General features: G+C 44.5%; 1 protein-coding gene across 1 annotated transcript in view; it reads right to left on the bottom strand.

The window, feature by feature from the left end:
- The window catches only part of LOC129710681 (protein spinster homolog 1-like), a 64,961-nt gene that overhangs the window by 11,380 nt on the left and 26,014 nt on the right, over window positions 1-27,567 (bottom strand). Inside the window, exons 4-11 of the mRNA XM_055657846.1 lie at window positions 25,557-25,708; window positions 22,504-22,570; window positions 21,560-21,702; window positions 14,287-14,427; window positions 12,298-12,487; window positions 10,485-10,550; window positions 9,425-9,523; window positions 7,144-7,315 (exon numbers count right to left, since the gene is read on the bottom strand). Coding sequence (XP_055513821.1) covers window positions 7,144-7,315; window positions 9,425-9,523; window positions 10,485-10,550; window positions 12,298-12,487; window positions 14,287-14,427; window positions 21,560-21,702; window positions 22,504-22,570; window positions 25,557-25,708 — 1,030 coding nt within the window. The remainder of the gene's footprint in view (window positions 1-7,143; window positions 7,316-9,424; window positions 9,524-10,484; window positions 10,551-12,297; window positions 12,488-14,286; window positions 14,428-21,559; window positions 21,703-22,503; window positions 22,571-25,556; window positions 25,709-27,567) is intronic.

Genomic DNA, 27,567 nt, shown 5'->3' with positions numbered 1-27,567 from the left:
TTATTCAGCAAAGTGGAAGGGCATGTGCAGGATCTCCTGACCCATCAAGTACAGCTCTGCAGTTGTGAGAGCTCTCAGCACCATAAGGAACTCGTGTTTGGCTACACGGCTGTTAAGTCATTGGTGACAAGCTTCTCTGACGGTAACCTTTTGCCTGCATTTGTGTCCTTTTCAATTATGCATTTTTTTCCCTACTGGGAAAAAGGCTCTCATCTCCCATTTATACTAAAGATCGTTGCAACTAACGACTGGAGCAGCAACAAGGATGGAGTAGGCCATCAGCAACTTTGCACATAAAAGTGTCATGATTATTATCCAAACAAATTTCTCACCCATGGATTGTAAAAGCCATGAAGCTACGTCGATCCCAGAGAATCTACCAACTTGACTTCAGCTACGAGAGATTTAACGTGAGGCACCAGACTTATGGACATTTGTGCTTAGAACATAACTCAGTTGGTTGCACTTTGACTTGTCGGGGCCAAATGGCCTGTACTACTACATAATTCTTTTACAGACACGGTGTGCCGAAGGGACTGGTTCCGCGCTGTATCTCTGAACTAAACTAAAGTAAATATCTAGCTGGTATCTGGGCAGGCTAGTGCAGATGGATTAAAGCTCCATGTCTTAGGGCTGTGGTTCATTGGAACACCAGAGTGATATCAGGTCATCTCCGCACAGGTTGAGACCAGGAAACTTTATTTTATGGACTGATTGTGGAGTTTGTTTTCAGGAATCGCTCAAGATTTCACTTATTTTTAAGTGTCCTTTCTTGTGTACGAAGTATTTGCAACGTTACAAAGTGCTAAGTACATGGAAATCTGCCTGTCAGAATTAAGTTAATAGTCACCTTCTAATCACATACTAGTTTAGACAAACACTGATTAAAGAGTAGCAACGCGTCTTAAAATGGCTCTATCCTTAGTTTGTTTTCATGCCGTCATGTCCAAGTCAGCCATTTCTAGGCATTCATTAGTATAATTCTTTCCTTAACTCTTCAATAAGGAGGGTAAAAATAAGCACTCTTCCTTGGGTGCAGTGAATCATGCCATATTTTCACTCAGCACTGACGTTTTTCCAATTTACTATCTTTTGTATTCTTACGGTTCGGCACAGTTCAGCTAATGATTGGATGTGCAGCCTTAATTTAAAGTCCCACCCAGAATATCTAGGCCACAAATGCAATTTCCAATCCACGTTGAGTCCATGGTAACTAACTATTAATGGTTCATAATGAGTATCTCTTCCATGAGCGTGTATCAAAAGCAAGACATTTGATTCAGACCGACTTCTCTTTGATTACACTTTGCACGCATTAAAGAAAAGAGGTGCATTAATATGGCGTCTTTGTAAAATGCTTCAAAAACCATTATAGGCAAAATAATGACTAAATATGCAGATACTTTTATGAAGGAAGTGACATGCTAAGTCAATATAGACACAGTAAGATCCCACAACAATCTCCAATGATTTTTTGATTTCATCTAATGGATTAACATTCCACAGCTCCCCTACTTTTCTTCCAAGCAGTAAAAGCAAAATGTTACAGCTACTTGAATGGAGTGGGCAGAGCCTTGGTTTAAAGTCTCATCTAAAAGATGGCACCAGGATGGCAGCCTATACTTTGCAGACAAACCTCACAACCGCAAATTGATTCAGAACCAAAAGCGGCAGCCGCTGAGCCCCAGCTGACAAAGATATTTGTGTTTCTGGCTGATGTTTACATTTGCTAGCCTAGAACAGATTTGCCTTGTGCCTGGGCCATTCAATGTGGATGGTTCATTCAACAACACAAGGTTCTCATTGCCTTTAGAATAACTCCCGTCTTCCTCCCCTTCTACCCTGAGTGATGTAGACCTCCTTGTCCCCAGGCCATTGCCACAAGAAAGTGGCCTTATTGTGGCTGTAATTGTCTGGGGAGGTTAGAGACATCAGGATCCTAATTCACCCCTGCCTGAGAGTGGACTCTATCTACCTCATTGCTGACCCTTGAACTATCTTTGATCGGACTTTACTGGCTTTACCTTGAACTATCGTTATTCCCTTATAATGTATCTATACACTGTAAATGGCTCGATTGTAATCATGTAATGTCTTCCCGCTGCCTGGCTAGCGCACAACAAAAGTTTTTCACTGTACCTTGGTACACGTGACAATAAATTAAACTGAAATGAACTATGACAAGGCTATATTAGACTGCGATTCCTCTTGAACCATCACGTGAGCTGGCTCGTTCAACATTTTGTAGGGTGTTGGAGAAATTAATAGCTAAATCAGGCGGATGTTCAGTAATCCAGGACACAAAGTTCAGGACACAAAGTTCAGAATTAAAGGACGTTCTTTCTTTTCGGTAGGAGATGAAGAGAAATGTCTTTAGTCAGAGGGTGGTGAATCTGTGGAATTCTTTGCCACAGAAGGTTGTACATGCTAAGTCCGTATATATATTTTTACGGCAGAGATAGATAGATTCTTGATTAGTACAGGTGTTAGAAGTTATGGGGAGAAGGCAGGAGAATGGGGTTAGGAGGGAGAGATAGATCAGTCATGACTGAATGGCGAGTAGACTTGATGGGCCGAATGGCCTAATTCGACTCCTATTCCTTATGACCTTATGACAAAGTAAAGGGAATGGGTGGGTGATGGAGAGACGTGGGGAAATTGGAGTTATTCTCCAGTCACCTTTCTACCACAGATGTTATGGGGCTGTCCCACTGCGGCAACCTAATTGGCGAGTTTAGAAGAGTTTAGGAGAGTTTGAAAAAGTGTCATGTTGAAGACCTCATTCGACTGTGTAGACGACCTCCTTCAACTATGTTGAAGACTAGCTTCGACCAGCTTCGGGAAGATTGGACACCGAATAGTGGAGAGTGAAGACGACCTCCTTCGATCTCCTTCGACCTCCCTTCAACTACCTTTGATTGCCTTTGACTACCCTCAATTACCTACGGATAAGATGCCGACCTACTACGACCTATTACGAGTAAGAAAAGCACTCCCTTCACCACCTCCAGTTTAAATTCCATTTGGAATATTTTGGAGGACCAAGAAACCAAGAAAAAAGAAAAAGAAAAATATCGATTTTTTCCATGGCGACCCTTTTTTTACTCACAGGCATTTTTCCGCATGTTGAAAAATACGCCGCGACCTATTTTCGAGCATGAAGGAGAGTTACAAAGACCTCCAATGACCTTGTGTCGACCATGTTGTGAGTATGAGTCGAGAGCAAACTTTTCCAAACTCGCCAATTAGGTTGCCGCAGTGGGACAGCCCCTTTATGCTTACTGGGCTATAGTTCTTAGGTTTTTCTTTGCATCCATTCTTAAATAGAGGCACAGTTTTGGCCACATCCAGTCTTCCACCATCTCACTAGTGTCTAACGATGATTTGTGTATCTCAATTTATTTTTCATCTGAGAAGTTTTTCTGCCATTGGAACCAAGAGAATACCACCAAAGGGACACAATTGGGACAATTCGCCAATTGTGAGACAAAATGTTTTTTTCATTTGGTTATTTCTTTCAAGGGACATAATTCACATTCTGCAGAACATGTGCAATTAATTGTTCCCGTCTCCCATTTAATTGAATGTGTCATTAAAAGACACATGAATGTACTTTAGAAAGCAGTAATTCAGCTGATTTCTCGCTGCCCAGCCTCTGAAACATTTGGATGAATTTGTATTATTCATGCCAAAGAAAGGACTGGTTATTTGATGGTGTCAAACACTGCTGTTTAAATAGACCACAATGCCAGCGTAATGGCTCTGAACTTGTAGCTATTAACAAAATGGGCCCATTTGCTAATGAAGAGCTCTACAGCTGCGATTGATAAAGGCAGCATTGATCTGTGAGCAGCATGATAAGCGAGAGAGAGAGAAAGCAGCTCAATGTTCAGTTTAACCCTGAGCATCGTAGAATGGTACAGTACACAAGGAACAGTTTTGGCTCACCTTATCATGATGAATACAATGACTATCTATGCTAATCCCACTTGCCCACATTAGACCTGTCTCCCTCAATGCCTTTCTTATTCGAGTATCTGTCCAAAAGCCTTTGATACATTATAACTGTACTTGCCTCCGCCACCTTCTCCGGCAGCTTACTCCAGATACTCGCCAACCTTTGTGTGGAAAAATATACCCCTCAAAAATCTCCTTTCAATTTCTACCCTTTTGCCATTTGTCCTCTCATTCCTCGGCCCTTGGGAAACGATTCATCTATCTGTCTTATCTAAACCATTCAATTTATACAGTAAATCTCTGTAAGCTCTCCCCTCAGCTTGTAGGTTCTATTGTTAATAAACCCAGCCTCATTAATCTTTCCTTAAAACTACTGCCTTCCATTCCAGGCAACATCCTTATTGGAAGATTCAAGTGATTGACACAATGCATTCCAATGTTTTTTTTAAGTTTGTTATTTATGAAGGTGACAAATGAGGTGTTCTGCCTTAGGAATCCCATGGAACAGATTCACTTTAAGGTTGATTGGGAACTGTTGTTTTCACTACTGAAGTGATACTCAGCAAAGCGAGGGAGCTAGTCATCGATTTCCGCAACCTGGCTGGAGTACATGCCCCATTCTACATCAATGGTGCTGAAGTGGAGATGGTGCAGAGCTTCAGGTTCCTGGTGTAAATATCACAAACACCTTGTTCTGTCCAAGCATATTGACACTACGGCCAAGAAAACACACTAACGTCTCTACTTCCTCAGAAGACTAAAAAAAACTTGGCAAGTCTCAAATGACTTCTACCATTTTCTGTAAATGCACCATGGAAAAGCATCGTATTTGGGTGCATCACAACTTTGTTTGGCAACTGCTCTGCCCAAGTCTAAAAAATTGCAGAGAGTTGGGGGCACAGCCCAGTCCATCACACACACCAACCTCCCCTCCATTATCTACACGTCACGCTGCTTTAGGAAAGCCGCCAACATAATCAAAGACCACTCACACCTGGATTAGTCCATCTTTTCCTCTCTCCCATTGGGCAGAAGGTACAAAAAACTTCAAACACTTACAACCACGTACAGATTTAAAGACAATATCTATCCCATTGTTATTGTCATCTCTGACCCCTCTTACCCTGGCCACAAACTCGTTGAAGCACTTCCCTCTATAGGCGACTGTTAAAGCCGCTACAGCCAGACATAAAAACATATTTTTTTCCACAAACTGCAGCTCTACTCAACAACCAAAAGTCTGTAGCCTCCTTTTGCTCTGGTATTTTATTTCATTCTTCACATATTTAAATTATAATGTTTTATTCTTAATTGTTTACTGTATATCATGTTGTTACTTGCGAGCAAAGCACCAAGGCAAATTCCTTGCATGTATACATACTTGGCTAATAAAATGTATTCAATTCAATTCAATTCAAATCAATTTACCAGACCTCTCAGAAGCTAAAGATACTGTATATTCCTGACTCCCCCACCATAGACTTTGTTGCGTTCATTGCAGTTTTTTGTATCGGGCACTTTCTCTGCAACTGTAATGTTATATTCTGTAGTCTGTTTCCTTTCACTCTACATATCCTGATGGACGTGTATAGTTTTTCATTGGAATCATGTATGAATGGTTTTACTTGGATAGAATGAAAACAAAGCTTTTCACTACATCTTGGATCATGCTGAGATGTAAGGTTTCAATGTACTATGAGCTTACATCGAGCTTTGTTGCAACAGTACAGAGGCCAAAGATGAAGAAATCAGAATGAGAAAAGGATGCAAGAAGTACAAGTGAATCCCTACTAACAAGGGGGCATTGCTTGTGTCACAATTGCTGTGAAAGATCACTAGATACAGGCGAAAGTGTGAAGCAGAACATCTTTGAAACCAAGACGTTATGTTTGGTGGTGGTATGGCATTGGAGATGCAGGTGATCACAAAGGATACTCCATTGAATGTGGAGACTAGTAGCACAGAAGCAAGTACATAGATGCAGCCCTATCCTTTTTCTGGGTAACAAGAGAGATGGCAGAAACCGGGGAAGTGAAACAGGCGCAGCTGAGATGTAGTGGAAGGGAAACCAGACTTAAAGAAAAGAGGTGGCAACATCGGAACAAACATGTCAAGGACAGAAAGAATGAGAATGGAATGGAGTCCTTGCAGGAAGCAGGGTGAGAAGAAATCTAGTCAAAACAATAGTGGGATTAAGTGAGTTTACAGTGGATATAAGTTAACATGGGCTTGGAAATGTAGCGTAGGAAACAAAGAAGTAATGATCTAAGATCAACAGAGATTACAGGGGCAACAAAGTAGATAATCAATAAACCATTGGAATATTTGAATCTGAAATGGACGGGCAGGATAGAAATGGTTCACTTTACATATGAGGAAGAAAAGTAATCTTGGTGGTGGTGAGAGATGAAATGAAGAGGCTCAAGTCCTCAATAGCAGCTAAATTGTGGAATTGAAGCAGACCCGGGTGAAATCTAGTTCGTTATCCTTTTTATAATACCAGATAATGCACCCCCTCCTCACCATTTATAATGAAAGAGAGTCCATGTCCGTGTTGGAATTAATTTAAGTAATAGTTGTAGCGGAAGCAGTCTGCATTTTTGATGATAGTCATCGTCATAGAATGATAGTCGTAGCTAGTGGAAGCTGGTCTTCAACATAGTCGAAGGAGGTCGAAGGAGGTCTTCTACATAGTCGAAGGAGGTCTTCAACATGTCATTTTTTCAAACTCTCCTAAACTCTTCTAAACTCGCCAATTAAGCCGCCCAAGTGGGATAGCCCCTTTACATCTGAACTGATGCAAAAGTAACTGTAATGTGAAAACGCACACCTCCAGATTCAGGGACAGCTTCTTCCCAGCTGTTATCAGGCAACTGAATCATCCCAAGCACAACCACAACCAGAGAGCGTTCCTGAATTACTATCAACCTCATTGCTGACCCTCGGACTATCTTTAATCGGACTTTACTGGCTTTACCACGCACTAACGTTATTCCCTTATCATGTATCTATACACTGTAAATGACTCAACTGTAATCATGTATTGTCTTTCCACTGACTGGATAGCTTTGCAACAGAAGCTTTTCACTGTACCTCGGTACACGTGACAATAAAATAAAATAAACTAATAACAAACTGCAACGGGTCCCCGTAATTTAATGCTTTTAAGCACAAAAGAGATTTTACCTTGAATATAGTTCAGTGCATTCTCTTGATCCTCCTTTAAGTGGTGAGCAGTCCAAAGGAATAAGCCTGCCCCGATAATAGTAACAAATGGGCAGATTAAGAGAGCATGCTGCAGACTCTCAAACTCCTTCTCGATGAAATTCGGTTGAGACTTCTGAAGAGCTGTGGAGATCTGCATGCAGATAGGAGAATTAGTCATTTCATATGCAACTTGTTACACCAAAGTCCGCATTTGGTTCAGCAGCCCTGCTGCTCAAACCCTCACCCAGATCTTTATTACCTCTGGACTTAATTATTGAAACATCAGTTCTTGGTCAATCTTCCTCGATCTACTTGATTTGAGGACATTCAGAACTCTGCTGAATGTAACGGGTAATATTCAGTTCACCCCATCGACTCTCTCTGCCAACTCATTCTGGCTCCTGCCGTCTAAAAGCATCATGGGTGGCCTTTTGCTTTACATCCACTTTCCCACTGCCCATGTCCTCAAATTCCTTTTGTGAACAAAAATCTATCAGAGATCCTTGAATATCCAAACATGACTGAGCAGACCAGAGGTGAGAATTCCTAACATGCACACCCCTCTTCGTAAAGAACCTTGTCCCCATCTCAGTCTTAAAAGGCTGGTCCTTATCCTGGGTTCAGGACCTCAGTTCTTCACCCACTTCAGTCCCTCATAAGAGATTTGTATGGATCAATGAGATTACCTCTCATTCTCTGAAACACCAGTAGGCCCGTCCAACTCAATCTTTCTTCAAAGGATATTCTTCCCATCTCAGAAACCAATCTTGTGAACCAGCATTGGATTGCTCCAAATCAGGTATAATCGTCTAATATAAAGAGACAACCACAGATAGTGCGCGTCACCATCTTTACACACTGCTGAATTAAATAGACCTTGGTGAAACCTGAAGAAGGGTGCTGACCCAAAATATCACCCATCATTTTTCTCCAGAGATGCTGCCTGACCCACTGAGTTACTCAGGCACTTTGTGTATATCATCGGTATATACCAGCATCTGCAGTTCCTTTCTACAGATTTTGTCTGCTCCACTGCGAAATCCCCTCAATGTGTGCCTACTTTGCAGATGTGCTCCTCCCTCTTGTGAACCAGCATTGGATTGCTCCAAATCAGGTGTAATCGTCTAATATAAATATCACATGATCGGTAGGCGGCGCGGCTCTGGCCAGCAGCGGCCTCTGCAGCCTGTCCGCGTTTTTGTTATTTTTTGTCTGTGTTTCTGTGTAGTTTTTGTTATTTTATGTTGGGGTGTGTGTGTGGGGGGATGGGGGTGGGGTGGGAGGGGGGGGGGAAACTTTTGAATCTCTCCCTGCACTGGAGACCCGACCTTTTCTCGTCGGGTCTCAGGTGTCGTTGAGGCCGCAACGAGGAGTGGCCTCCAACAGGAAGAAGCCGGGGACTCTGGTGCCGACTTACCGTCGCCGTCGCGGAGCTGGCCGAGACCGGAGCGGGTGGAGCGGTGGAGGAGCGCTGCTGCTGCTGCGCTGCAGCTGCTGCTGCTGCTGCTGCTGCCGCTGCTGCTGCTGCTGAGTCGGAGGCTGCTACTGCGGGTCTGCGGACGGCGGCACCGGGAGCCCACGGATCCCTGGAGGGAGACCGCTTTTCGGGGCTCCTGCAACGGCGAATTCTCCCGCCCGTGTTGCGGGGTTGAAGAGCTCCTGGAGCGGGGCCTAACATCACTGCCCCGCGGGACTTTGCGAGCACACACCGGGGGCTCCAACACCAAGACCCGGTGTGCGACCTCGCACCACCCGGCGTGGCTTCAATGGCCGCGGGACAATCGCCATCGCCAGCCGGGGGCTTTGACTTTGACTCTGACATCGGGGGGGGGGGAGAGTGCAGTGGAGAGATAAGTTTTTTTGGCCTTCCATCACAGCTATGTGATGGATGTTTATGTAAAATGTAATTATGTTGTGTCTGGGGTCTATTTGTGTGTAATGTATGGCTGCAGAAACGGCATTTCGTTTGGACCTCCAGGGGTCCAAATGACAATTAAATTGACTCTTGACTCTTGACTCCATCAGGCGTTCGATGAGATCCTCTCTCACTGCTCCCTCTCTGTGATTCCTACAGCTCTCCAGCTCTACGAGTGTCTGAAGAGAGGTCCTGACCCAAAACGTTACCCATCCTTTTTCTCCAGAGATGCTGCCTGACCCACTTTGTGTCTATCTTCATTGTAAAGCAGCGTCTGCAGTTCCTTTCTATGCCTTGGTGGCATTGTTGGCAGGAGAAAATGAGGTAAAGGAGAGTGCTACTTACAGCACCAACGATGTATGGACTGAAGGCATCGCCGAGTATGTGGGAGATGGTGATCTGGACGGCCTCCGCCATCGAGCGACGAGATGGAATCACGACATACTGAAGCGGAGAGAAAAAGGAAAGCAGAGATTGTGGTTCACGTTTGCTAACCTGCGCATTACCCCATTTCAACAATGTCTCTTCTGGCACCAAGATTCAACCTCCTGAAGCTCTTATTTTTTCAGAAGCAGGCTTTTCTTACCAGCTGCGCACAGTGGAACGTGTCGACATGCTGCCCCTGAAATCACTGAATGGACTGAATTTGCCAAACATCGGAATGCAGAGGAACATTCGGGACTACAGTAAGTCATGGACTCATAGAGTCAACAGCATGGACACAGGCCTTCAGCCCAACCTGCCCATGCCAGCCAGCGTTCTATCTACATTAGCCCCACCTGCCTGCATTTGGCCCATATCCCTCTAAACATTTCTTATCCATGTACCTGTCCATATGTCTTTTAAATGGTGTTATTGTTTCTGCCACAAATGCCTCCACCGGCATCTCATTCCATATATCTACCACCCTGTGTGTGAAATAGTTGCCCCTCAGATTCCTACTGAATTTGTCCCCTTTCATGTTCAACCTATGTCCTCTTGTTCTTGATTCCCCTCCTCTGGGTAAAATACTTTGTATATCGACCCTCTCTATTCCCCTCATGACCTTATACATGAATGGCTGGGTAAAGTAGATTTGGAAGTTCTTCACATATGGACATACCACTTAGAGGAATTCAAAATGTTATTAATTTAGACACACTTGATGGAAGAGTAAACAAAGTGCTTGAGTAACTCAGCGGGTCAAGAAGCATCTCTGGAGAACATGGATAAATGACATTTCAGGTTGGGATGCTTTTTCAGTACCTGAAGACTGAAGAAGGGTCCCGATCAGAAACGTCACCTCCCAATGTCTTCCAGAGATACTGCCTGACCCAGCACTGTGTGTCCTTTTGTGTAAACCAGCAACTGCAGTTCCTTGTTTCTACATTGATGGAAGAGTCGTTGTCTTGTGCTCGCTACTTACCAAGAGAATATCTGAAACTATTGAAAAATTCATAGCAAGGAACATGTCACCAAAGAAGATGCAAATCTTTGGAAAAAAAGAAGAGAAAGAAAATTACTCAACATGTCGTTTTTATGGTAACCAGGGTCCAGGCAACAAGGCCTTCAGTATGATGGGGGCAGATAGGAAATGGCAGTAGGGGCAGACACAACATCATGAGCCAGAAATGTCCAGGACTAAACATCCCTGAACCAATCCTACAAAAGGCTACCTTATAGGGTATTACATTATTTTATATATTTATATTAATGAACTTATTATAAATAAATGAGCATGATATAGAGACACATTTCATATGACTATTGTAAGGGCTACATAATTATTAAAATTATACACTATCAAAATTAATATTACTTAGAGTTGTGTTTGATTGATAATTGTGTATAGTGCAGTGTGAGCTGTTCAATGTTATGGTGCTGTACAAATATGAACCGTGCAGTATTTTTTTCTCCTCTGTAGTGGCTAAAATCTGAGAAATTTACAGCACAAATGGTGGTAATTCCTTGCCATTGTGCTGCTGCTGTGAATGCAGAGGGTTGTAAAACACGTGGAGAGAGTTGGAAAAGGGAATTTACATATCAGCACTTTTAAAAAGAGCAGGGGGATGGGGGGGATGGGGGGGGGAGTGAGGGCTAAGAGGGCTGGAGGGGTCTGAAGAGGAACTCTTTTTTACCCAGAGAGTGGTTGGGATTTGGAGCACTCTGCCTGAAGGGTGGTGGTGGTGACAGATGCTTGCACAGCATTTAAGCATCAAAGCACTTGACTTGTCGAGGTCTTAAAGGTGGCGGGCTCAATGCTGGTAAATTGGATTAGCTTAGTTGGGTACTTGGTGGGCAGCATGGATGTGGTAGGAAGGAGGTGAGGAGGTGTTTCTTTAGTCAGAGGGTGGTGAATCTGTGGAATTCTTTGCCACAGAAGGCTGTGGAGGCCAAGTCAATGGATATTTTTAAGGCAAAGGTAGATAGATTCTTGATTAGTACGGGTGTCAGGGGTTATGGGGGGAAGGCAGGAGAATGGGGTTAGAGGGGGAGAGATAGATTAGCCATGATTGAATGGCAGATTGGACTTGATGGGCCGTATGGCCTAAATCTGCTGCTATCACTTATCACATGAGCTCATGGATTTGCTGTGCCCCACCCAACATTAATCTTCAACCAAAATCATTATTAAATAACTTTTTAATTTATGTAAAGTTGCTAAAGCTGCATTAAACTAGAGACAGCGAAAAACAAACTGACAACTTAATTTGCTGTGGCAAGTTTTAGGATGAGATGAAGTTGTGAATTGCACTGTATAAAGGTAAATGCCTTTGAATGAAAAATGACATTGAACATAGCACAGCACAGCCCAGGAACGGGCCCTTCGACCCACAATGTCTGTGCTGAACATGATGCCAAGTTAAACTGATCTCATCTGCCTGTTACAAATGATCTATATCCCTCTATTCCCTGCACTTCCATTTAAAAACCTCCTAAATACCAGTTATCATTCTTATATAATTCTTAACTGCCTTTTCTAATCACTTGTTGAACTTGCACTTAATCTGGAATGATCCCAAGCTGCAGTTTGAGAAATTTGTGTCAACAAGTACAAAGAGTTTGCACAATTGAAAGCAAAACAATTCCTGGCTCGGTTTTAATACGAGCTTCACTTAAATCTCTCTGGCCATCACTGCACATCAATGCAGATGCATTGCTGTGGGAAATCCTGACTGTGTAACACATGATAACATGGGCACCATCTGAAGGTTTGACATGGTTGTATCAGTACTTACGTATGCGGCTACAATGCTCTTGCTGGCCACCACGATGACGGAGAACAAGAAAGGTGTGCTCAACAACAGGCCAGCTGCACAAATAAGAGGATCTGCATGAGGGTTCTTTTTCCGTAAGTGTCTTGAAATCAGTGCCCCGATCACGATTGCAAGGATGCCCGCCACGCAGGTGATGGAGCCGAATATTATGCTGTGGGAATCAGAGATGGGTGGAAAATGCAGTCAAAGCTTCTGAGCCAAACCAAGAGTAAGCATCGACACCTGAACTGACCCGGCTCAGCACATCTAGTCTAATGGCCATGGGGGTGAATTTGTGAAATTTTTCGATTTTTCAAAACGTTTTGAAAAGCTGCATCTGTTGGTTGCACAGGCTCGCAGTGGTCATCCAAGGTCGGATGGGCCTGTGGTGGGTGATGGAGGTCAGATGAGGACACCGTCGTGAACAAAGAGGGACCCGGCTTGGAGAAAAGAGGCCACTGAGAATAAAGATGGACCTTTGGGACTACATTGAACACTTTGTAACTTTGACGGTGCCCGAGACGTAGCGACCCTTTGTATACTTTGTGTGTGTTATGCAAAACTAGTAGTTCACTGTGACATGTCACATGTGATAATAAATTATCATTCATTCAATAAAGTTTCATTCATTCATTCATTCCACACCCTGTCTACATAGCCTGTGAACCAGATATCTATCTGCTGACAAATGACCCAGAGTGAAAGTTCTGTCAGTGCAGACTCCCATCATTTAGTGCAGTGTAATCAGTAATTCCCTATCAACTTGCTCTTTAGGCTGAAACAAAGGCTTGGTGTCAGCTTAAAGGTCGTGGTGAAGAAACCGGAAGGTGCAGGGATTGATTGGGAGATTCTGTTTGCTGATAAGGGTACGGCTAGCAGGTAGGGAGATCTTTCCAAACGGAGAGAGCAAAGGTACTGGGGGCAACGTGTTCCTGTTAGGGTGAAGGGCAAGGCTGGCTGGTGTAGGGAACTCCAGCTGTTCAAGCTCCAGTCAGGCTCTTAAAGATAGCGGAGTCAGGGTATATGGGGAAACGGGGTATTGATTCGGGATGATCAGCCGTGATCACATTGAATGGCGGTGCTGGCTCGAAGGGCCGAATGGCCTACTCCTGCACCTATTGTCTATTGTCTATTCAAGGAAGAAGGAGGCATGCGTTAGGTTTAGGCAGTGAAGGTTCAAATAAATCCCTCCGCCAGTGTAAGTGAAGGCGACCATGAGGCCAACAGATGATATAAAATGGAGCCGGCCGAAACGGTAAAAGAAAATCCTAAGAGATTCCACAGGTATATTACGAGGAAAAAGTGTGGCTCGGGGAGAGAATGGGTCCCCTTCATGATCAGCATGGCCGCCATTATGTCGAGGCACAATGGCACAGTGGAGGTTGGCTAATGTTATTCTATTCATCATGAAGGGCAGCGGGGGCATCCCAAGGAACTACAGGCTGGTGAGGCAGACGTCAGTGGTGGGAAACTTGTTGGAGGGGATTCTTAGGGACAGGATAAGAGTTTTTTTTGAAGTGGTCACCAACAGGATTGGTGAGTAGACATTTTCTACGTGGACTTTTGGCAAGGCCTTTGACAAGTTCTGGTATGATAGGCCAGTCTGGGAGGTCAGGTCTTCCCCATGACCCAGTGAGAGTATTGTACTAGAGCAGAGGGTTAGTTGAAAGGGGCAGGACCGTAGAATGGTGGCCAGAGCAACCACAGCCCATTCCCTTCCACATTGTGGCAATGGTGAACTAGATGTGTGTCCAGCCTGGATTAATGGCCCAGCGAGATACGCTACCTGTGCCCACCACCCACTCTCAGCTGTGAATAATGTGAAGGAAACATAGAAACATGGAAAATAGGTGTAGGAGTAGGCCGTTCGGCCCTTCGAGCCAGCACCGCCATTCAATATGATCGTGGTTGATCATCCAAAATCAGTACCCCGTTCCTGCTTTTGACAAAGAAGTTGACAAGCAGCCATACCTGTCATTGGAGCTGACTTTTTTCTCTTCTGGCGGCTGCCTGGTCTGGGCACGGTTCAGGTAGATGGGTCCCCAGAATCCGAGCACGCCGGTCGTGAAGATGACAGCTGCGGCCCCAAAGGATGACAACATGAAACTCCAGCTGAAAGTCAAGAAGAGGAGAATTCAGTTGGTAAATTCTGCGGAGGAGCTGAAGGGGTTTACGTTGGCTCGTGCCCCACCTGCTACAGTATACAGTTTCCAACGCCCTGCACTTCCACAGGCTAGCAAGCATCTAGCTCCAGTGGTCAACTCCCTGCTTGTAGGAGAGTCCACGACTTCTGGTGATCACCAATGCCACTCAGCACTGGAGCTGCTGAAGACAGTGAACGCGCACCTGGTTTGCACAAGAAGATGAAGCTCTATTCCAGGTAAACTGTCTGCCCACTACAGACCCCGACACAGGCACAATATGCCATCACTGCTCTAATCTCACATGGCAAGGTTTGTCTTGTCCATTATGGTACCATATTAGGCTCAGTATTTGTTATTAACCTGCTGATACATTAGGCAACTGCCAACAAGGGGCGGCATGATGGCGCAGTAGAAGAGTTACTGCCTAACAACAATCCTCACCACGGGTGCTGTCTGTACAGAGAATGCTTGTTCTCCCCGTGACCGCGTGGGTTTTCTCCAGGTGCTCCAGTTTCCTCCCACAATCCAAAGACGTACAGGTTTGTAGGTTAATTGTAGGTATCTGGGCACGATGTTGACAGAAGCGACCACTGCTCAGTTAGCTCTGAAGACAGAACTTTGTCCCGCTAGGAACTGGTCAGTGGTCGCTTCTGTCAACATCATGCCCAAATACAGATAGACTACTGTCATGGAGTCATAGAGAAACACAGCACGAAACAGGCCCTTCAGTCCACTGAGTCAATGCCGCTTAGACTAACCCTACATTAATGCTTTCCTATTGCTCTGCCTGTATTCTATCAATCCCACTCCCTGCCCTAAGATTCTACCACTCACCTGCAGGCTATGTACCACCTCCATCACAAATTAACCCAGCAACATGCATATCTTTGGGATATGGGAGGATTTAGGGACATGTGGAGGAAACCCACACGGTCACAGGCAGAACGAGCAAACTCCACACTGTCAGTGCCCCAGGTCGGGATTGAACCCTGGTCTCTGGACTTGTGAGAAAGCAGCACTACCAGCAGCATCATTCTGAGCACAAGGTAAGGTCGGTTCCCTCTCTACCTGCCGCTGATCCAGTCTGACAGCTGTGTCCTTCAGGATTCAGCCAAATCACTACCAGTGAAGGACATTGGATCCCTCAGCCGGAATACATTCAATATATTATGGCGGCATGGTGGCGCAGTGGTAGGGTCGATGCCTGACAGCGCTTGCAGTGCCGGAAACACGAATTCCTTCCTGACTACGGATTCTGTCTGTACGGAGTTTGCACGTTCTTCCCGTGACCGCATGGGTTTTCTCCGAGATCTTTGGTTTCCCCCCTCACTCCAAAAACGTACAGGTTTGCAGGTTAATTGGCTTGATATAAGTATAAATTGTCCCGAGCGTGTGTAGGATAGTGTTAATGTGCAGGGATCGCTGGTCAGTGCGGACTCGAGGGCACTGTTTCCGCGCTGTGTCTCTAAACTACACTAAACAATGCCTGAATGGTGCAATTCAATGTGCAAGGGCACTACTCCCTTGGCTTCTTCCAGATAGTCGTCAACACTGAGGTACTTCAGTGTATTTACACTGAGAGTGAAGCAGTGACCATCCAGACCTGCTCGTTACTCACAGGACATGTAATGTGGAGTTGGGATTCAGGAAGGAGGGTGACTAAAGGATTAGAACTGGAGAAGAAATTAAATTCGCTGAGCAGAAAAGATAGCAAGGTGACTTCTGCCCTCTGCAGTCGCAGGTTGGGATAGATTGTCACCAAAGCCTAGAAATAGGAGCATAAAGTATTGTCCATCTATGTATTACACAGGTAAAAATCAATTTTACCCCCAGCAGATTGGCAGGTTTCCTATGCAGACCTTGTTTCCCAGCATTGCTGTCCTTGATGTATCTGCTCTCTCTCTCTCTCTCTCTCCCTCTCTCCTCTCTCTTTTCCGTTTCAAGGACTTTATTCCACAATTGCATATTACAGTGCAGCAGAATTACATAATCATTCAATGGTCACAATACATCAAGCAGTCATTATAGTACAATGGTGCAATCTTTATTTACAATGCTCTCCACCCCCCGCGGGGACCAGCGTTGACGGAATGCCTCCAGAGTCCCCGTGGACACCTCGTGTTCCCACCCCAGGGACACGCGAGCACAGACATCGGCCCGGAAAAGAGGCAGGCAGCCGACTGGCGTGAACATCGACCGCCCGCTGCCTGGACCCGCGAGTGGCCATCTTGGACAGGCCCAGGAGAAAACTGACAGGGAGATCCCACCATTCCAATCAGCCCTCCCCACTCCCTTCTCCTGTGCCCAAACACCAGACTAAAACGCAGCCAAAACTTGAGGAGCAGCCCCCCTTCAGATAATCGTACAGGGGCAGCAACCTCACACACGCCATATACACGTGGAACACGGTCTCTTCCTCGCCGCGGAGGTTACAGGCCTTTTCTACGTTTCTGTGTAACTCATTATCGTTTATTTGCTCCATTTCCTGCCTGAATCTGGAAGATTGCACAGAGTGGGTAACTGTGCTGCAGGCCCAAGGTGCCTGGGTACTGAGGCAGTATGAGGCAAGGACTGGGAAAGATCCTGGGCCGACAGCACATCGCATGTAAAACCAGAAACCTTGCCTCCTTTAAAGAACGGAAGGTACACAAAAATGTTGGAGAAACTCAACGGGTGCAGCAGCATCTATGGAGCGAAGGAAATAGGCAACATTTCGAGCCGAAACCCTGCTTCAGACTGACAGGGAGAAGGGTTTCGGTCCGAAACATTGCCTATTTCATTCGCTCCATAGTTGCTGCTGCACCCGCTGAATTTCTCCAACATTTTCGTGTACCTTCGATTTTCCAGCATCTGCAGTTCCATCTTAAACATAATTCCTTTAAAGAATCCCTGTTAGGTTCCATCAACAACCTTTCGCCTTCCCTCCAGGGATTCTTCAGAGCTGTGCTAACGAGCTCAGGTCAGCAAAGATGAAAGATCACCCTGCAGTCGGGCCATGCCTGTTGGCCTCGGTGTCTTGGATTAGGTCAGGAAGGTGAACGCAAGGGTCAAGCACTTTCCTCGTTATCCAATGATGTGTTCCCATCCAGGATCTAGCTCTTCAGTAATGTCCTCCACACTCCAATAAAGATCAGTCATTTGGATGGAGTCCACAGATGACAGCCAACACTCGTGATAAATTACTGCAGCGACAACTAATATGGATTAAGATGTAGGTATATTGGCAGTTCCCGTTCTGTCCATGACATGGCGCTGTTGAGCCATCGTGCAAACCTTGTTCGTGAAAACCAAATTCAAAGTGTTCCCAGCAACCACATCCTTTCTTTCTACCTGAGTTCTTTCTTCCCAAAAGCCCTTTCTGGCTTATGTCCTCCCTCCACCACCTCCAGTTTAAATTCCATTTGGAATATTTTGGAGGACCAAGAAACCAAGAAACCAAGAAACCAAGAAACCAAGATCCTGCTCTTTTCAACATCTTTACATGTTGGAAGTGGATAAAAATGTGACGGCTGTTTTATTGAATAGCTGTTCAATTCTCCACCCCAAAGGGCTGCGGAGGCTCAGATGTTTTGTTCATTCAGGGCAGACTTTATGACTTTGAGGGATGTAGGGAAGGAGAAGGAAAATGATTTTGGGGGAAAAGATTATTCATGAGCATATTGAACGGTGGAGGAGGTCGACTGGTCAAATAATGTCCACAGTCTCACCTTGGGACAGAAGGCAAGTTTGAAGATATGAGTTTGATGGCCACTGCAGTCCCAAAACATATTCTAGCTGATTGTGGATTTTTAAAGTGTATTCTCTTTTAGGAAATGTCACAGCAAAGTTTGTAGAACATAAGACGAAAAAGTGTGGAATTGTGCTTGGCAGTTCTGGAAGGAAGGAATCTCCAGCTCTTGGCTCCTTACGTCCGGACCAAGTGCACGTTCGAGTCGAAAGGCGGAAGTGGGAAACGAGCTGCAGGTCAGACATAGGCTCATCAGCCGTTCCACTCTGTCCCTGACCTCTCTGCACTGAGCTGCTAAAGGCAGGGACCAGAACAGTTTAATTAATCCAGGGGCTGAAAAGGTCTGAAGAAGGGTCTCAACCTGAAATTTCACCTATTTCTTTTCTCCAGAGAGGCTGTCTGACCCGCTGAGTTTTGTATATATCTTCCGTTTAATTTATTAATTATTTGCATCTATTTGGATAGTTTTACCACATTGCTATTGTAGATATTTGAGCAGCTTTCGAGGGTCTTTGCCGGGGTAAGTTGTCAGTGGAGCAGGGGCATGGCCTGGCAGGTGCATCACCCTGGGTGACTTCCTGAATCTCAGCTCTTTCCTCCTCTTTTCCATTGGGAAAAGCTGGGCTTCTTTGGGCACCAGACCAATTACACCTCAACCTATTCAGGGAACAAGGATCCCGACTCAAAAGCATCACCTGTCCATGTCCTCCACAGATGCTGCCTGACCCACTGTGTTCCTCCAGCACTGTGTTTAGCTCTGAGGGTGCTTTTACATCCAAGTTCTGAGCTGCTGGACCTTTGGAATGGGTAATGAACTGGGTAATTAGACTGGGTAATGAACCTGTGGAATTCATTTTCACAGATGCCTGTGGAGGCCAAGTCATTGAGTATTTTTAAAGTGGAGATTCGTGATTAGTAAGGGTGTGAAAGGTTACGAGGAGAAAGCAGGAGAATGGGGTTGAGAGGAAACGATAGATTAGCCCTGATCGACTGGCAGAGTAGACTTGATGGACTGAATGGCCTAATTCTGCTCCTATAATATATGAACATAATAAAGAGTGTGTACAGTCTTATAACTGAAGTCTGTTCAACATTGCCTCTAATTATCCCCGACTGATCTACGAGACAAAATAATGGACGTGGTTTACTTGAAGTTTCAAAAAGCAATTGATTTATTTCCTTTCTTTTCTTAAGGCCCTCTTCTCTTTGGGGCCTTTTTTTTCACACTTTCAAGCACGAAGTCTGCTTAACCATCATTATTCATTTAACGCCGACTACTGCGGACTACACATCACTACTATCCTCATTCTTCTCTTCTTTCTCTTTTCTCTTTTTCTATTACTGGTTAAAGTTTTTAAAAAAAAGAAGTTGTACACGAAATGTATTATGTTGCAAACCATGATTAAGATGTATGTACATTGCTTCTAATATTTTTTTAAAAAAGCAATTGATAAATTATCAAACAAAAAGAAAGGCGGCAAAAGTTATTGCTCCTGATAATTCGAGAAAATGATCACTTGGGTAGAGATTTGGTTGTGAAAAGGGACAAAGAATGGGAAAAGACTGGAAGACAAGAGACTGCAGATGCTGGAATTTTGATTTAAAAACAGCAAACTGACTGCTGAAGGTATGAAAGTCTGAAGAAGGGTCCTGATCTGAAACGTAATCTGTCCATTTTCTTGTACAGTTGCTGCCTGGCCCACTGAGTTCCACCGGCAGTTAGATTTTGGCTCAAAATTCTGAAAAGGCATGACTGAAATTTTCAGCAATCATGGAGAAACGGTGTCTTTCTTCCTGATTGCCGTGTTATATTACAAAAGGTTCATAACAACTTAAAAAGCCATTAAAGTAGGTTGAGGTTGTACCACTGTAAATGTTGTGAGGCTTAGTTTAAAAAAATGGAAGCATTGCTTTATAAAGCAAAGCAGATTTTAGCTGAAGATAGACACAAAATGCAGGAGTGACTCAGCAGGTCAGGCAGTGTCTCTGGAGAAAAAAGAATAGATGATGTTTCAAGTCGAGATCCTTCTTCAGACTGAGTCAGGGGAAAGGGAAACGAGAAATATAGATGGTGATATAGAGAGATAGAGAACAAATGAATGAAAGATATGAAAAAAAGTCATGGTGATGAAGGAAAGGTGGAGCCCACAATGGTCCATTGTTGGCTGTGGGCTAGATGATAACGAGTTGACCTGCTGAGTTACTCCAGCCTTTTGTGACTAAACTCAGTTGAAACCAGCATCTGCAGTTCCCTCCTACAAATTTAAGCTGGTCTGGTCACATGTAAGGAGGTAAACGCGAGGCACCTTGTGACAGTTTAGTTTAGTTTAGTTTATTTACATTAGTTTAGATTAGTTTAGCGAGACAGAACATAAACAGTCACTTTGGCCCACCGGGTCTGCACTGACCAGCAATTTCTGCATATTAGCACTATCCTACACACACTAGGGGCAATTTACAATTTTACCAAGCCAATTAACCTACAAACCTGTACATCTTTGGGGAGGAAACCAATGCTCCCAGAGAAAACCTACACAGGTCACGGGGAGAACGTCCAAACTCCGTCCAAACTCTGTCCAAACTCCGTACACACAAGCACCCGTAGTCAGGATCGAACCCGGGTCTCTGGTGTTGTAAGGCAGCAGCTTTACCGTTGCGCCACTGTGCCGCCGGTTGCTGCCTGCGTAAGCTGCAGGAAGGGCGGGCTGGTTGCAACACAGCACTACCGAGAAAAATGTAAAGAAATACATTTTGGAAGCAAGAGAAGAGGACAAGATGTCCATTATAAGTGAGAAGATTTACATTGGTTTAAGAAAACATTGACCCCATAGCTTAGAATGGCTAGATAAGGGGCAATAAACAGGGAATAAGTGTCATTCTGGTGTCCATGCTGGGTTTTTATGACATTTTTTGTTTTTATTTAAAAATTCGAATTGTTCAGCATTATATCTGGAGTTGTGGAATGCCAGTGCAGAGAAGTAATTCTCAACATCTGCATGACCATAGTCAGGCTGCATTTGGCGTGTGAAGCTCTGAATTAGTGGAATGTGGTTAAAAACAACCAGAAAAGAGATGTTGACAGGAAGAAGTGGTTACACAAACAAGCAAAGGCTTGGGCAATGTCTATGTTTCTATGTTTCTATGTAATTGTTCTTTGTCCTGGAGCCTAGAGGTAAAGTAATAATGCAAAAGATGTTGTATTTACCAGATATAGAGAGAATGGTTCCCATGGGCGAGGTAAAAGTACACATTTCAGATAATCCCAAGAACTAAAGGCTACTTTCTTCGCACGAAGCAGAGAATATTGCAGAGTTCCATTCTGTGTAATCACCCACAGTAGCCACTATAAGGAGCGATGTGGCGATAAACCTACTTTGTCACCAGGTATTTCAGATCCTGCAGCCAGGAGGTTCTGGAGAGCAGGGAGTCCGTGTGGTTTTCTGCCGCTCCTCGTGGAAGATCGGGCACCAGGAAGATCAGGAGGAACAAGGCAACAAAACAAAGACATGGGGTCACCTGTGGGAGCAAGCAAATGGAGCACGCTACTCATTTCAGTTTAAACTGGAAACTTAGCCAATAGTTTACATGTATTTATATAATGGTTCTATGGCAGTGCCTTGTGTATAAAGTCATCTCTGGAACAATATCCACTAAAGCATTACAAGAAGCTGCACCAGATTTTCAGTCCAAAATAGAACATGACATGGCTCTGATGTGTTTGTTGCATCGTCCAACTGACTAGATGATTCTATTAATTGAGTGCGAATATTTTTAACATCTATGTGCAATTGCTGAATAGAAGATGTGAAAGGCTTCTTCTCTTTACCTGTACGATGGCTTTCTATAAGATTGTAATGAATCTGGCACGAGTGTTCATTGTTATGGCCCTGGATGGTCCTAGCTCAAGAGTACATGTCTGGGTTTTTTTAGTTTAGATACAGGCCCTTCAGCCCACCGTGTCCGCGCTGACGAGCGATCATGCCACCAGCACTATCTTACACACTAAGGACAATTTACAATTTTACAGAAGACAATTAACCTTTCATTCAACTTCGATTTCACTAACGATCCAGAGTGGCTTATATTACCAGCTAGCAACACAAAGGACAATTTTACACACTGTCAGAGCAAAACAACTTCTCCTTCCGCATGAACGAGCATCTGTGCAAAAGGGTGTGGATCCAACGTGGGAATTTCCCGCATACAGAATAATATTGTAATATTGTAACGTTCCACTGGGAGACGATGTGATGCAGAATTTCCTAGAACGACTGATATCAAACAGTGAGAGTGCAAGTGCATAGCAATTAGTCTTACCCTCAATGCCCAGTGCCAGTCGCAGGTCAGCCGGGACATAGCAGACCCAAGGATGTAACCAAGGCCACTGCAATGGAACAAATACGGCACATTTATCTCACCTGACCGTCCAATAAAGTAATCAACAATCTGTGTTTCAGAACCTTTGTGGCAGCCACCTAGTGGTGGGGGCTGTACATAACACTGTACATAACCTTCAGCTCTGGGGGGCGTCCGCCATCTTGGGTCCCACCTAATTCGGCCTTACAGGGGAAAACGTTACGTACGAGGTCCGGCCGCCTCGTTTGGCTGCCCGTCCGGTTCTGGGGGGAGGGGGCAATGTGGTGGGCCACGCACTGTACATAACCTTCAGCTCTGAGGGGTCACGTGTCTCAGTGATGAGAGGCAGGGGTCAAGTAGTGGTCACGGGTGCCCCTGGGGAGTATTTAAAGTGTTAATCACGCGCGCGCGGGGTGTGTGGAGTTAGTAGACTAGTAGCAACAATAAAGAATCGCGTATTTGAGCAAACTTCGTGTCCTGCTTTGTTCTTTAACAGACAGCTCTGTGTCAGATACACCTTGATCATTCAACTCGCTATTTGGCCACATTAAACATCTCCATTCCAATGACACTTCTGGCAAAGATGCAAAATGCTGGAGTAACTCAGCGGGGAAGGCAGCATCCCGGGAAAACATGGACAGGTGAATTTTCGGATATGGACCCCTCTTCAGACTGATAGAAACATAGAAACATAGTAATTAGGTGCAGGAGTAGGCCATTCGGCCTTTCGAGCCTGCACCGCCATTCAATCTGATCATGGCTGATCATCCAACTCAATATCCTGTACCTGCCTTCTCTCCATACCCCCTGATCCCTTTAGTCACAAGGGTCACATCTAACTCCCTCTTAAATATAGCCAATGAACTACCTTCTGTGGCAGAGAATTCCAGAGATTCACCACTCTCTGTGTGAAAAATGTTTTTCTCATCTCGGTCCTAAAAGATTTCCCCCTTGTCCTTAGACTGTGACCCTTTGTTCTCGACTTCCCCAACATCGGGAACATTCTTCCTGCATTTAGCTTGTCCAACCCCTTAAGAATTTTGTAAGTTTCTATAAGATCCTCCCTGAGTCTTCTAAATTCTAGCGAGTACAAGCCGAGTCTATCCAGTCTTTCTTCATATGAAAGTCCTGACATCCCAGGAATCAGTCTGGTGAACCTTCTCTGTACTCCCTCTATGGCAAGAATGTTTGATGGATCAGATGTCATGGGATGTGGGTGGTGTTGGCGAGGCAAATTATGGATTGCAGGTGGCATGAAGGGAGCATGAAGTTGAGTTTGTGGGTAATAGGGGCAGTGTGGGGTTATGAGTGGTACTGGAGTTAGTGACTGGATGAGGGGGGAGTGGGATAAGGGCAGGAATGGGATGTAAGTGGTGGCGGTGTGATTGAATGAGTGTTGATTAATGGAAGGGGTAGGTTGACTGGGGATGGAGGCAAGTGGAAAGGATTGGGAAGCTGGGTGAAGTGGTGAAGGAGGTGAAGTGGTGAAGAAGGTGAAGTTGGGTGAAGTCTGAAGAAAGGTCTCGACCCAAAACATCACCCATTCCTTCTCTCCAGAGATGCTGCATGTCCCACTGAGTTTCTCCAGCTCTACCTGGGTGAAGTGATATTGGATGTAAAAAGGCAATGAGGTGATGGGTGACTGAATGGGGATGGTGGGAGGCTGGAGTGAGAATAGGGATTGGGATTGATTGGGATTATTACATGTCGCCAGATAGGGTTGGGGTGGACGGGAGCTAAATTGGTCTTGCATCGGCAGTGGTGATTGGGATGCAGACCATAGGAGAGAGATGTAGGTGATACGTTCCCATTCATAAGTTCATGTTCTAGGAGCAGAATTAGGCCATTTGGCCCATCAAGTCTACTCTGCCACGCAATCATGGCTCATCTATCTTTCCATCTCAACCCCATTCTCCTACCTTCTCCGCATAATCCCTTACTAATCAAGAATCTGTCAATCTCGGCCTTAAAAATATCCTTTGACTAAAGTCCCCTGATTCTCTGTCTGGTCTCGACATGAAACGTCACCTTTTCTCCAAAATGCCATCTGACCCGCTGAGTTACTCCAGCTTTTTGGGTCTATCTTCCATTGACTAATTATTGACTATTAGTTTTGTTGATTCAATTATTGTATATTCAACTATTATTGATTTAATAACCCCATGGCTTAGCCTTATGGGCCTGTCCCACTTACGCAACTTTTTCGGCGACTTGCCGGCACCCGTCATAGCTCCTTGCAAGTTGCCGAAATTATTCAACATGTTGATAATCCAGCGGCGACCAGAACAAGGTACGACTCTTTGCACGACTACTCACGGCCATGCAGGCTTCACCATGCAGGCTTCACCATGCAGGCTTCACCATGCAGGCTTCACCATGCAGGGCACATGTTGCCGGGGTGTCGCCTGTATGGTCGTGAGTCGTCTCCTCAGTCGCCCAGAGTCGCAGCATCTTTCTGGTCGCCGCTGGATTTTCAACATGTTGAAAATTTTCAGCGACCTGCAACGACCTATGATGGGTGCCGGCAGTCGCCGCAAAAGGCGCGTAAGTGGGACAGGCCCGTTAATTGCACTTTCCTGACAGTTCCTTATAAAAATTCAGCATCTCTGAAGACTATCTCTGAAAATCTATCTGAATCTTGGATCCGTTTGCTGATATGGGTGCCACAGCTCTCATGCATCATAGGTTCACGAGACTCAGAGAAAAATAAAGTTCCCCTGGACTGTAGGGTCCAGGTTGAAGTTCAAATGACTGCAGGCCTTGACCAGCATCACATTACCACTTTGAAGGGAGAACCGTCCATTGGGAAAATTCTACACACTCATCTTTCATTCTTGGGGCCAGGAAAATAGAGGTGTAGTAGAACGCAGAGAATCACTCGATGGTGCTGGTGGTGGGATCCCAAACAGCAGGAACTGCACTTAGGATGGAGAATGGGAGGGGGAAATCCATATCCTTAATCCTGACCCACTTCATAATGTCAATGTTAGAGAGCATAGTAGGAACACACGTACCTTCCCACTGGAATTGCAATGTAGAAGAAAGAGAGAGCCCACGTCCTTTTGGCATCTGTGAAAAGGTCTGCGATAATAGTGGGTGCGATTGTAGAGTAAATGGCTTGCCCTATCCCGACAACCGACAAGCACAAAATTAACAACCAAAAGCCCTGAGGAGAAAAGCAATTAAAAAATAGTGGGTCAGGAGCAGAGAGTCAAAGACATTTCTCAGTCAAACGCTTTCAATGCATTACTACTTTCAAATAATTACAAATTATGTACAAACTGGCATAGATCTAGTAAACTTTGCCAGTTTCTGATTTAGAAACTCAGGCTCTGAGACATGAGAGTAGGAATGTTCATACATTCATAAGTGATAGGAACAGAATTAGGCCATTTGGCCCATCGTTTACTGCGCCATTCAATCATGGCTGATCTATCTTTCCCTCCAAACCCCATTCTCCTGCCTTCTCCCCATAAGCCCTAACACCTGATCTAATCAAGAATCTATCTATCTCTGCCTTTAAAATACCAATTGACTAGTCCTCCACAGCCTCCTGAATTCCACCGATTCACCACACTCTGACTAAAGAAATTCCTCCTCATCTCCTTAAAGGAATGTTTTGTTTTCAAGGTGTCTAAGGTATCTTGATGAATCAAAATAGAGAAAGACATTTCTTCAAAGTACTTTCCAAATCCATGACAGCCACCATTTGGAAAGGTTGGGGTAGGGGGAGAATGTGATCATTTCCAAGTTGTACCTTCATCATCATTTTATCTAAATCTGGGAATTCCCCATCTAATAGAGTAGGGAACACTTCAAATGGTCAACAAAAGATTGCCAGAATGAATGGGGAGAAAGATACTTTAATTCCAGGTGCATTTGGTATATTTGACAAAACCCCAGGTCCAAGAGAAGCACATGCACATATTTAACTGCTGCCTTTAGAATTTCCACCCATTAAACTTTACAGGAGAATAACAATCATTAAATGTTCATTCAGTCAAATGGTTAATTGAATGAAGTCAATGTTAAACTGGGATTATCAAAGACTTGACAGAGAATAGCAGATAGCAGTAGACCTGGGAAAGATTGGGCTGATTGCATTCAGCAAATACTTTGAAAAGATGTGCTTTCATATGTTGGAGATGAGTTGAGTTTTGAGTTTGATGTTGAGTTTTCCCTGAACTCTTCCTGAATTGGCCACATGCAAAAATAAGAGGTCTCTTATGGGACATATCTTGGTAAATCCTATGTGCAGTGCTGGGCCATATTTGGAACGTAGTGAATACTATGCACCCACTGATTTGTCCTCAAACTCAGCAATCAGGCCTATTCTGGAAACACCCCTCCAAGTTTAAGAACCTCTTGAAATAGAACTACAAACAAACTTCATGTTAGCTTTCCCCTCCTCCCTCCAAACTCCTGTTTTCATCATATCTTCCTGTCCCAGTTTACTTCAAAGCTGTGCCTTGAGCCGGCTTTCTACCTTAATGGTGCTATAAAATGCAGATTGCCCAAGCTGCTGTATAAATCCTAGGACTTGCACTGTTGGTGATAGCAGGATAAAGGGAATACAATTTTCTTATCAGATGCCAAGCAGACATACTGATCTTTAAAAAAAAGAAAACGGAAGAAATACAAAGCTGCAGAGAAGAAAATTAGGAATGCAGATCCATCAGTTATGTAGCTTCAGTCAATGAACATGTTGGAGGCAGCACAGTTTATCAGCAACAATGATGCTTATACCTGTGCCAAATGGCTAGTGGGATGATGTTAGAACTAGCATGAAGTGAAAGGTTGCAACAGAAAACAGCCACACAACAGCAAGATAACTCCTCTTTACCCAGAAGATAATGCAGTCAGGTGCTGATCTGTCTGTGCTCGAATGCTTTGTGACATGCCAAGGGGAGACTGTAGTCAAAACAGAATTGGCATTAAATGGCCAACTTTCAGAACTGCCCTTGAGTCTCCCCAAACAAAAGATTCATCTATTGCTTGTCATCTATATTAATGACTTGGATGAGA

This window comes from Leucoraja erinacea, chromosome 28 (genome assembly GCF_028641065.1).
Source record: "Leucoraja erinacea ecotype New England chromosome 28, Leri_hhj_1, whole genome shotgun sequence".
NCBI lineage: Eukaryota > Metazoa > Chordata > Chondrichthyes > Rajiformes > Rajidae > Leucoraja > Leucoraja erinaceus.
The sequence above is the reverse complement of the archived record's forward strand: the minus strand, read 5'-3'. Positions and strand labels throughout refer to the sequence as shown.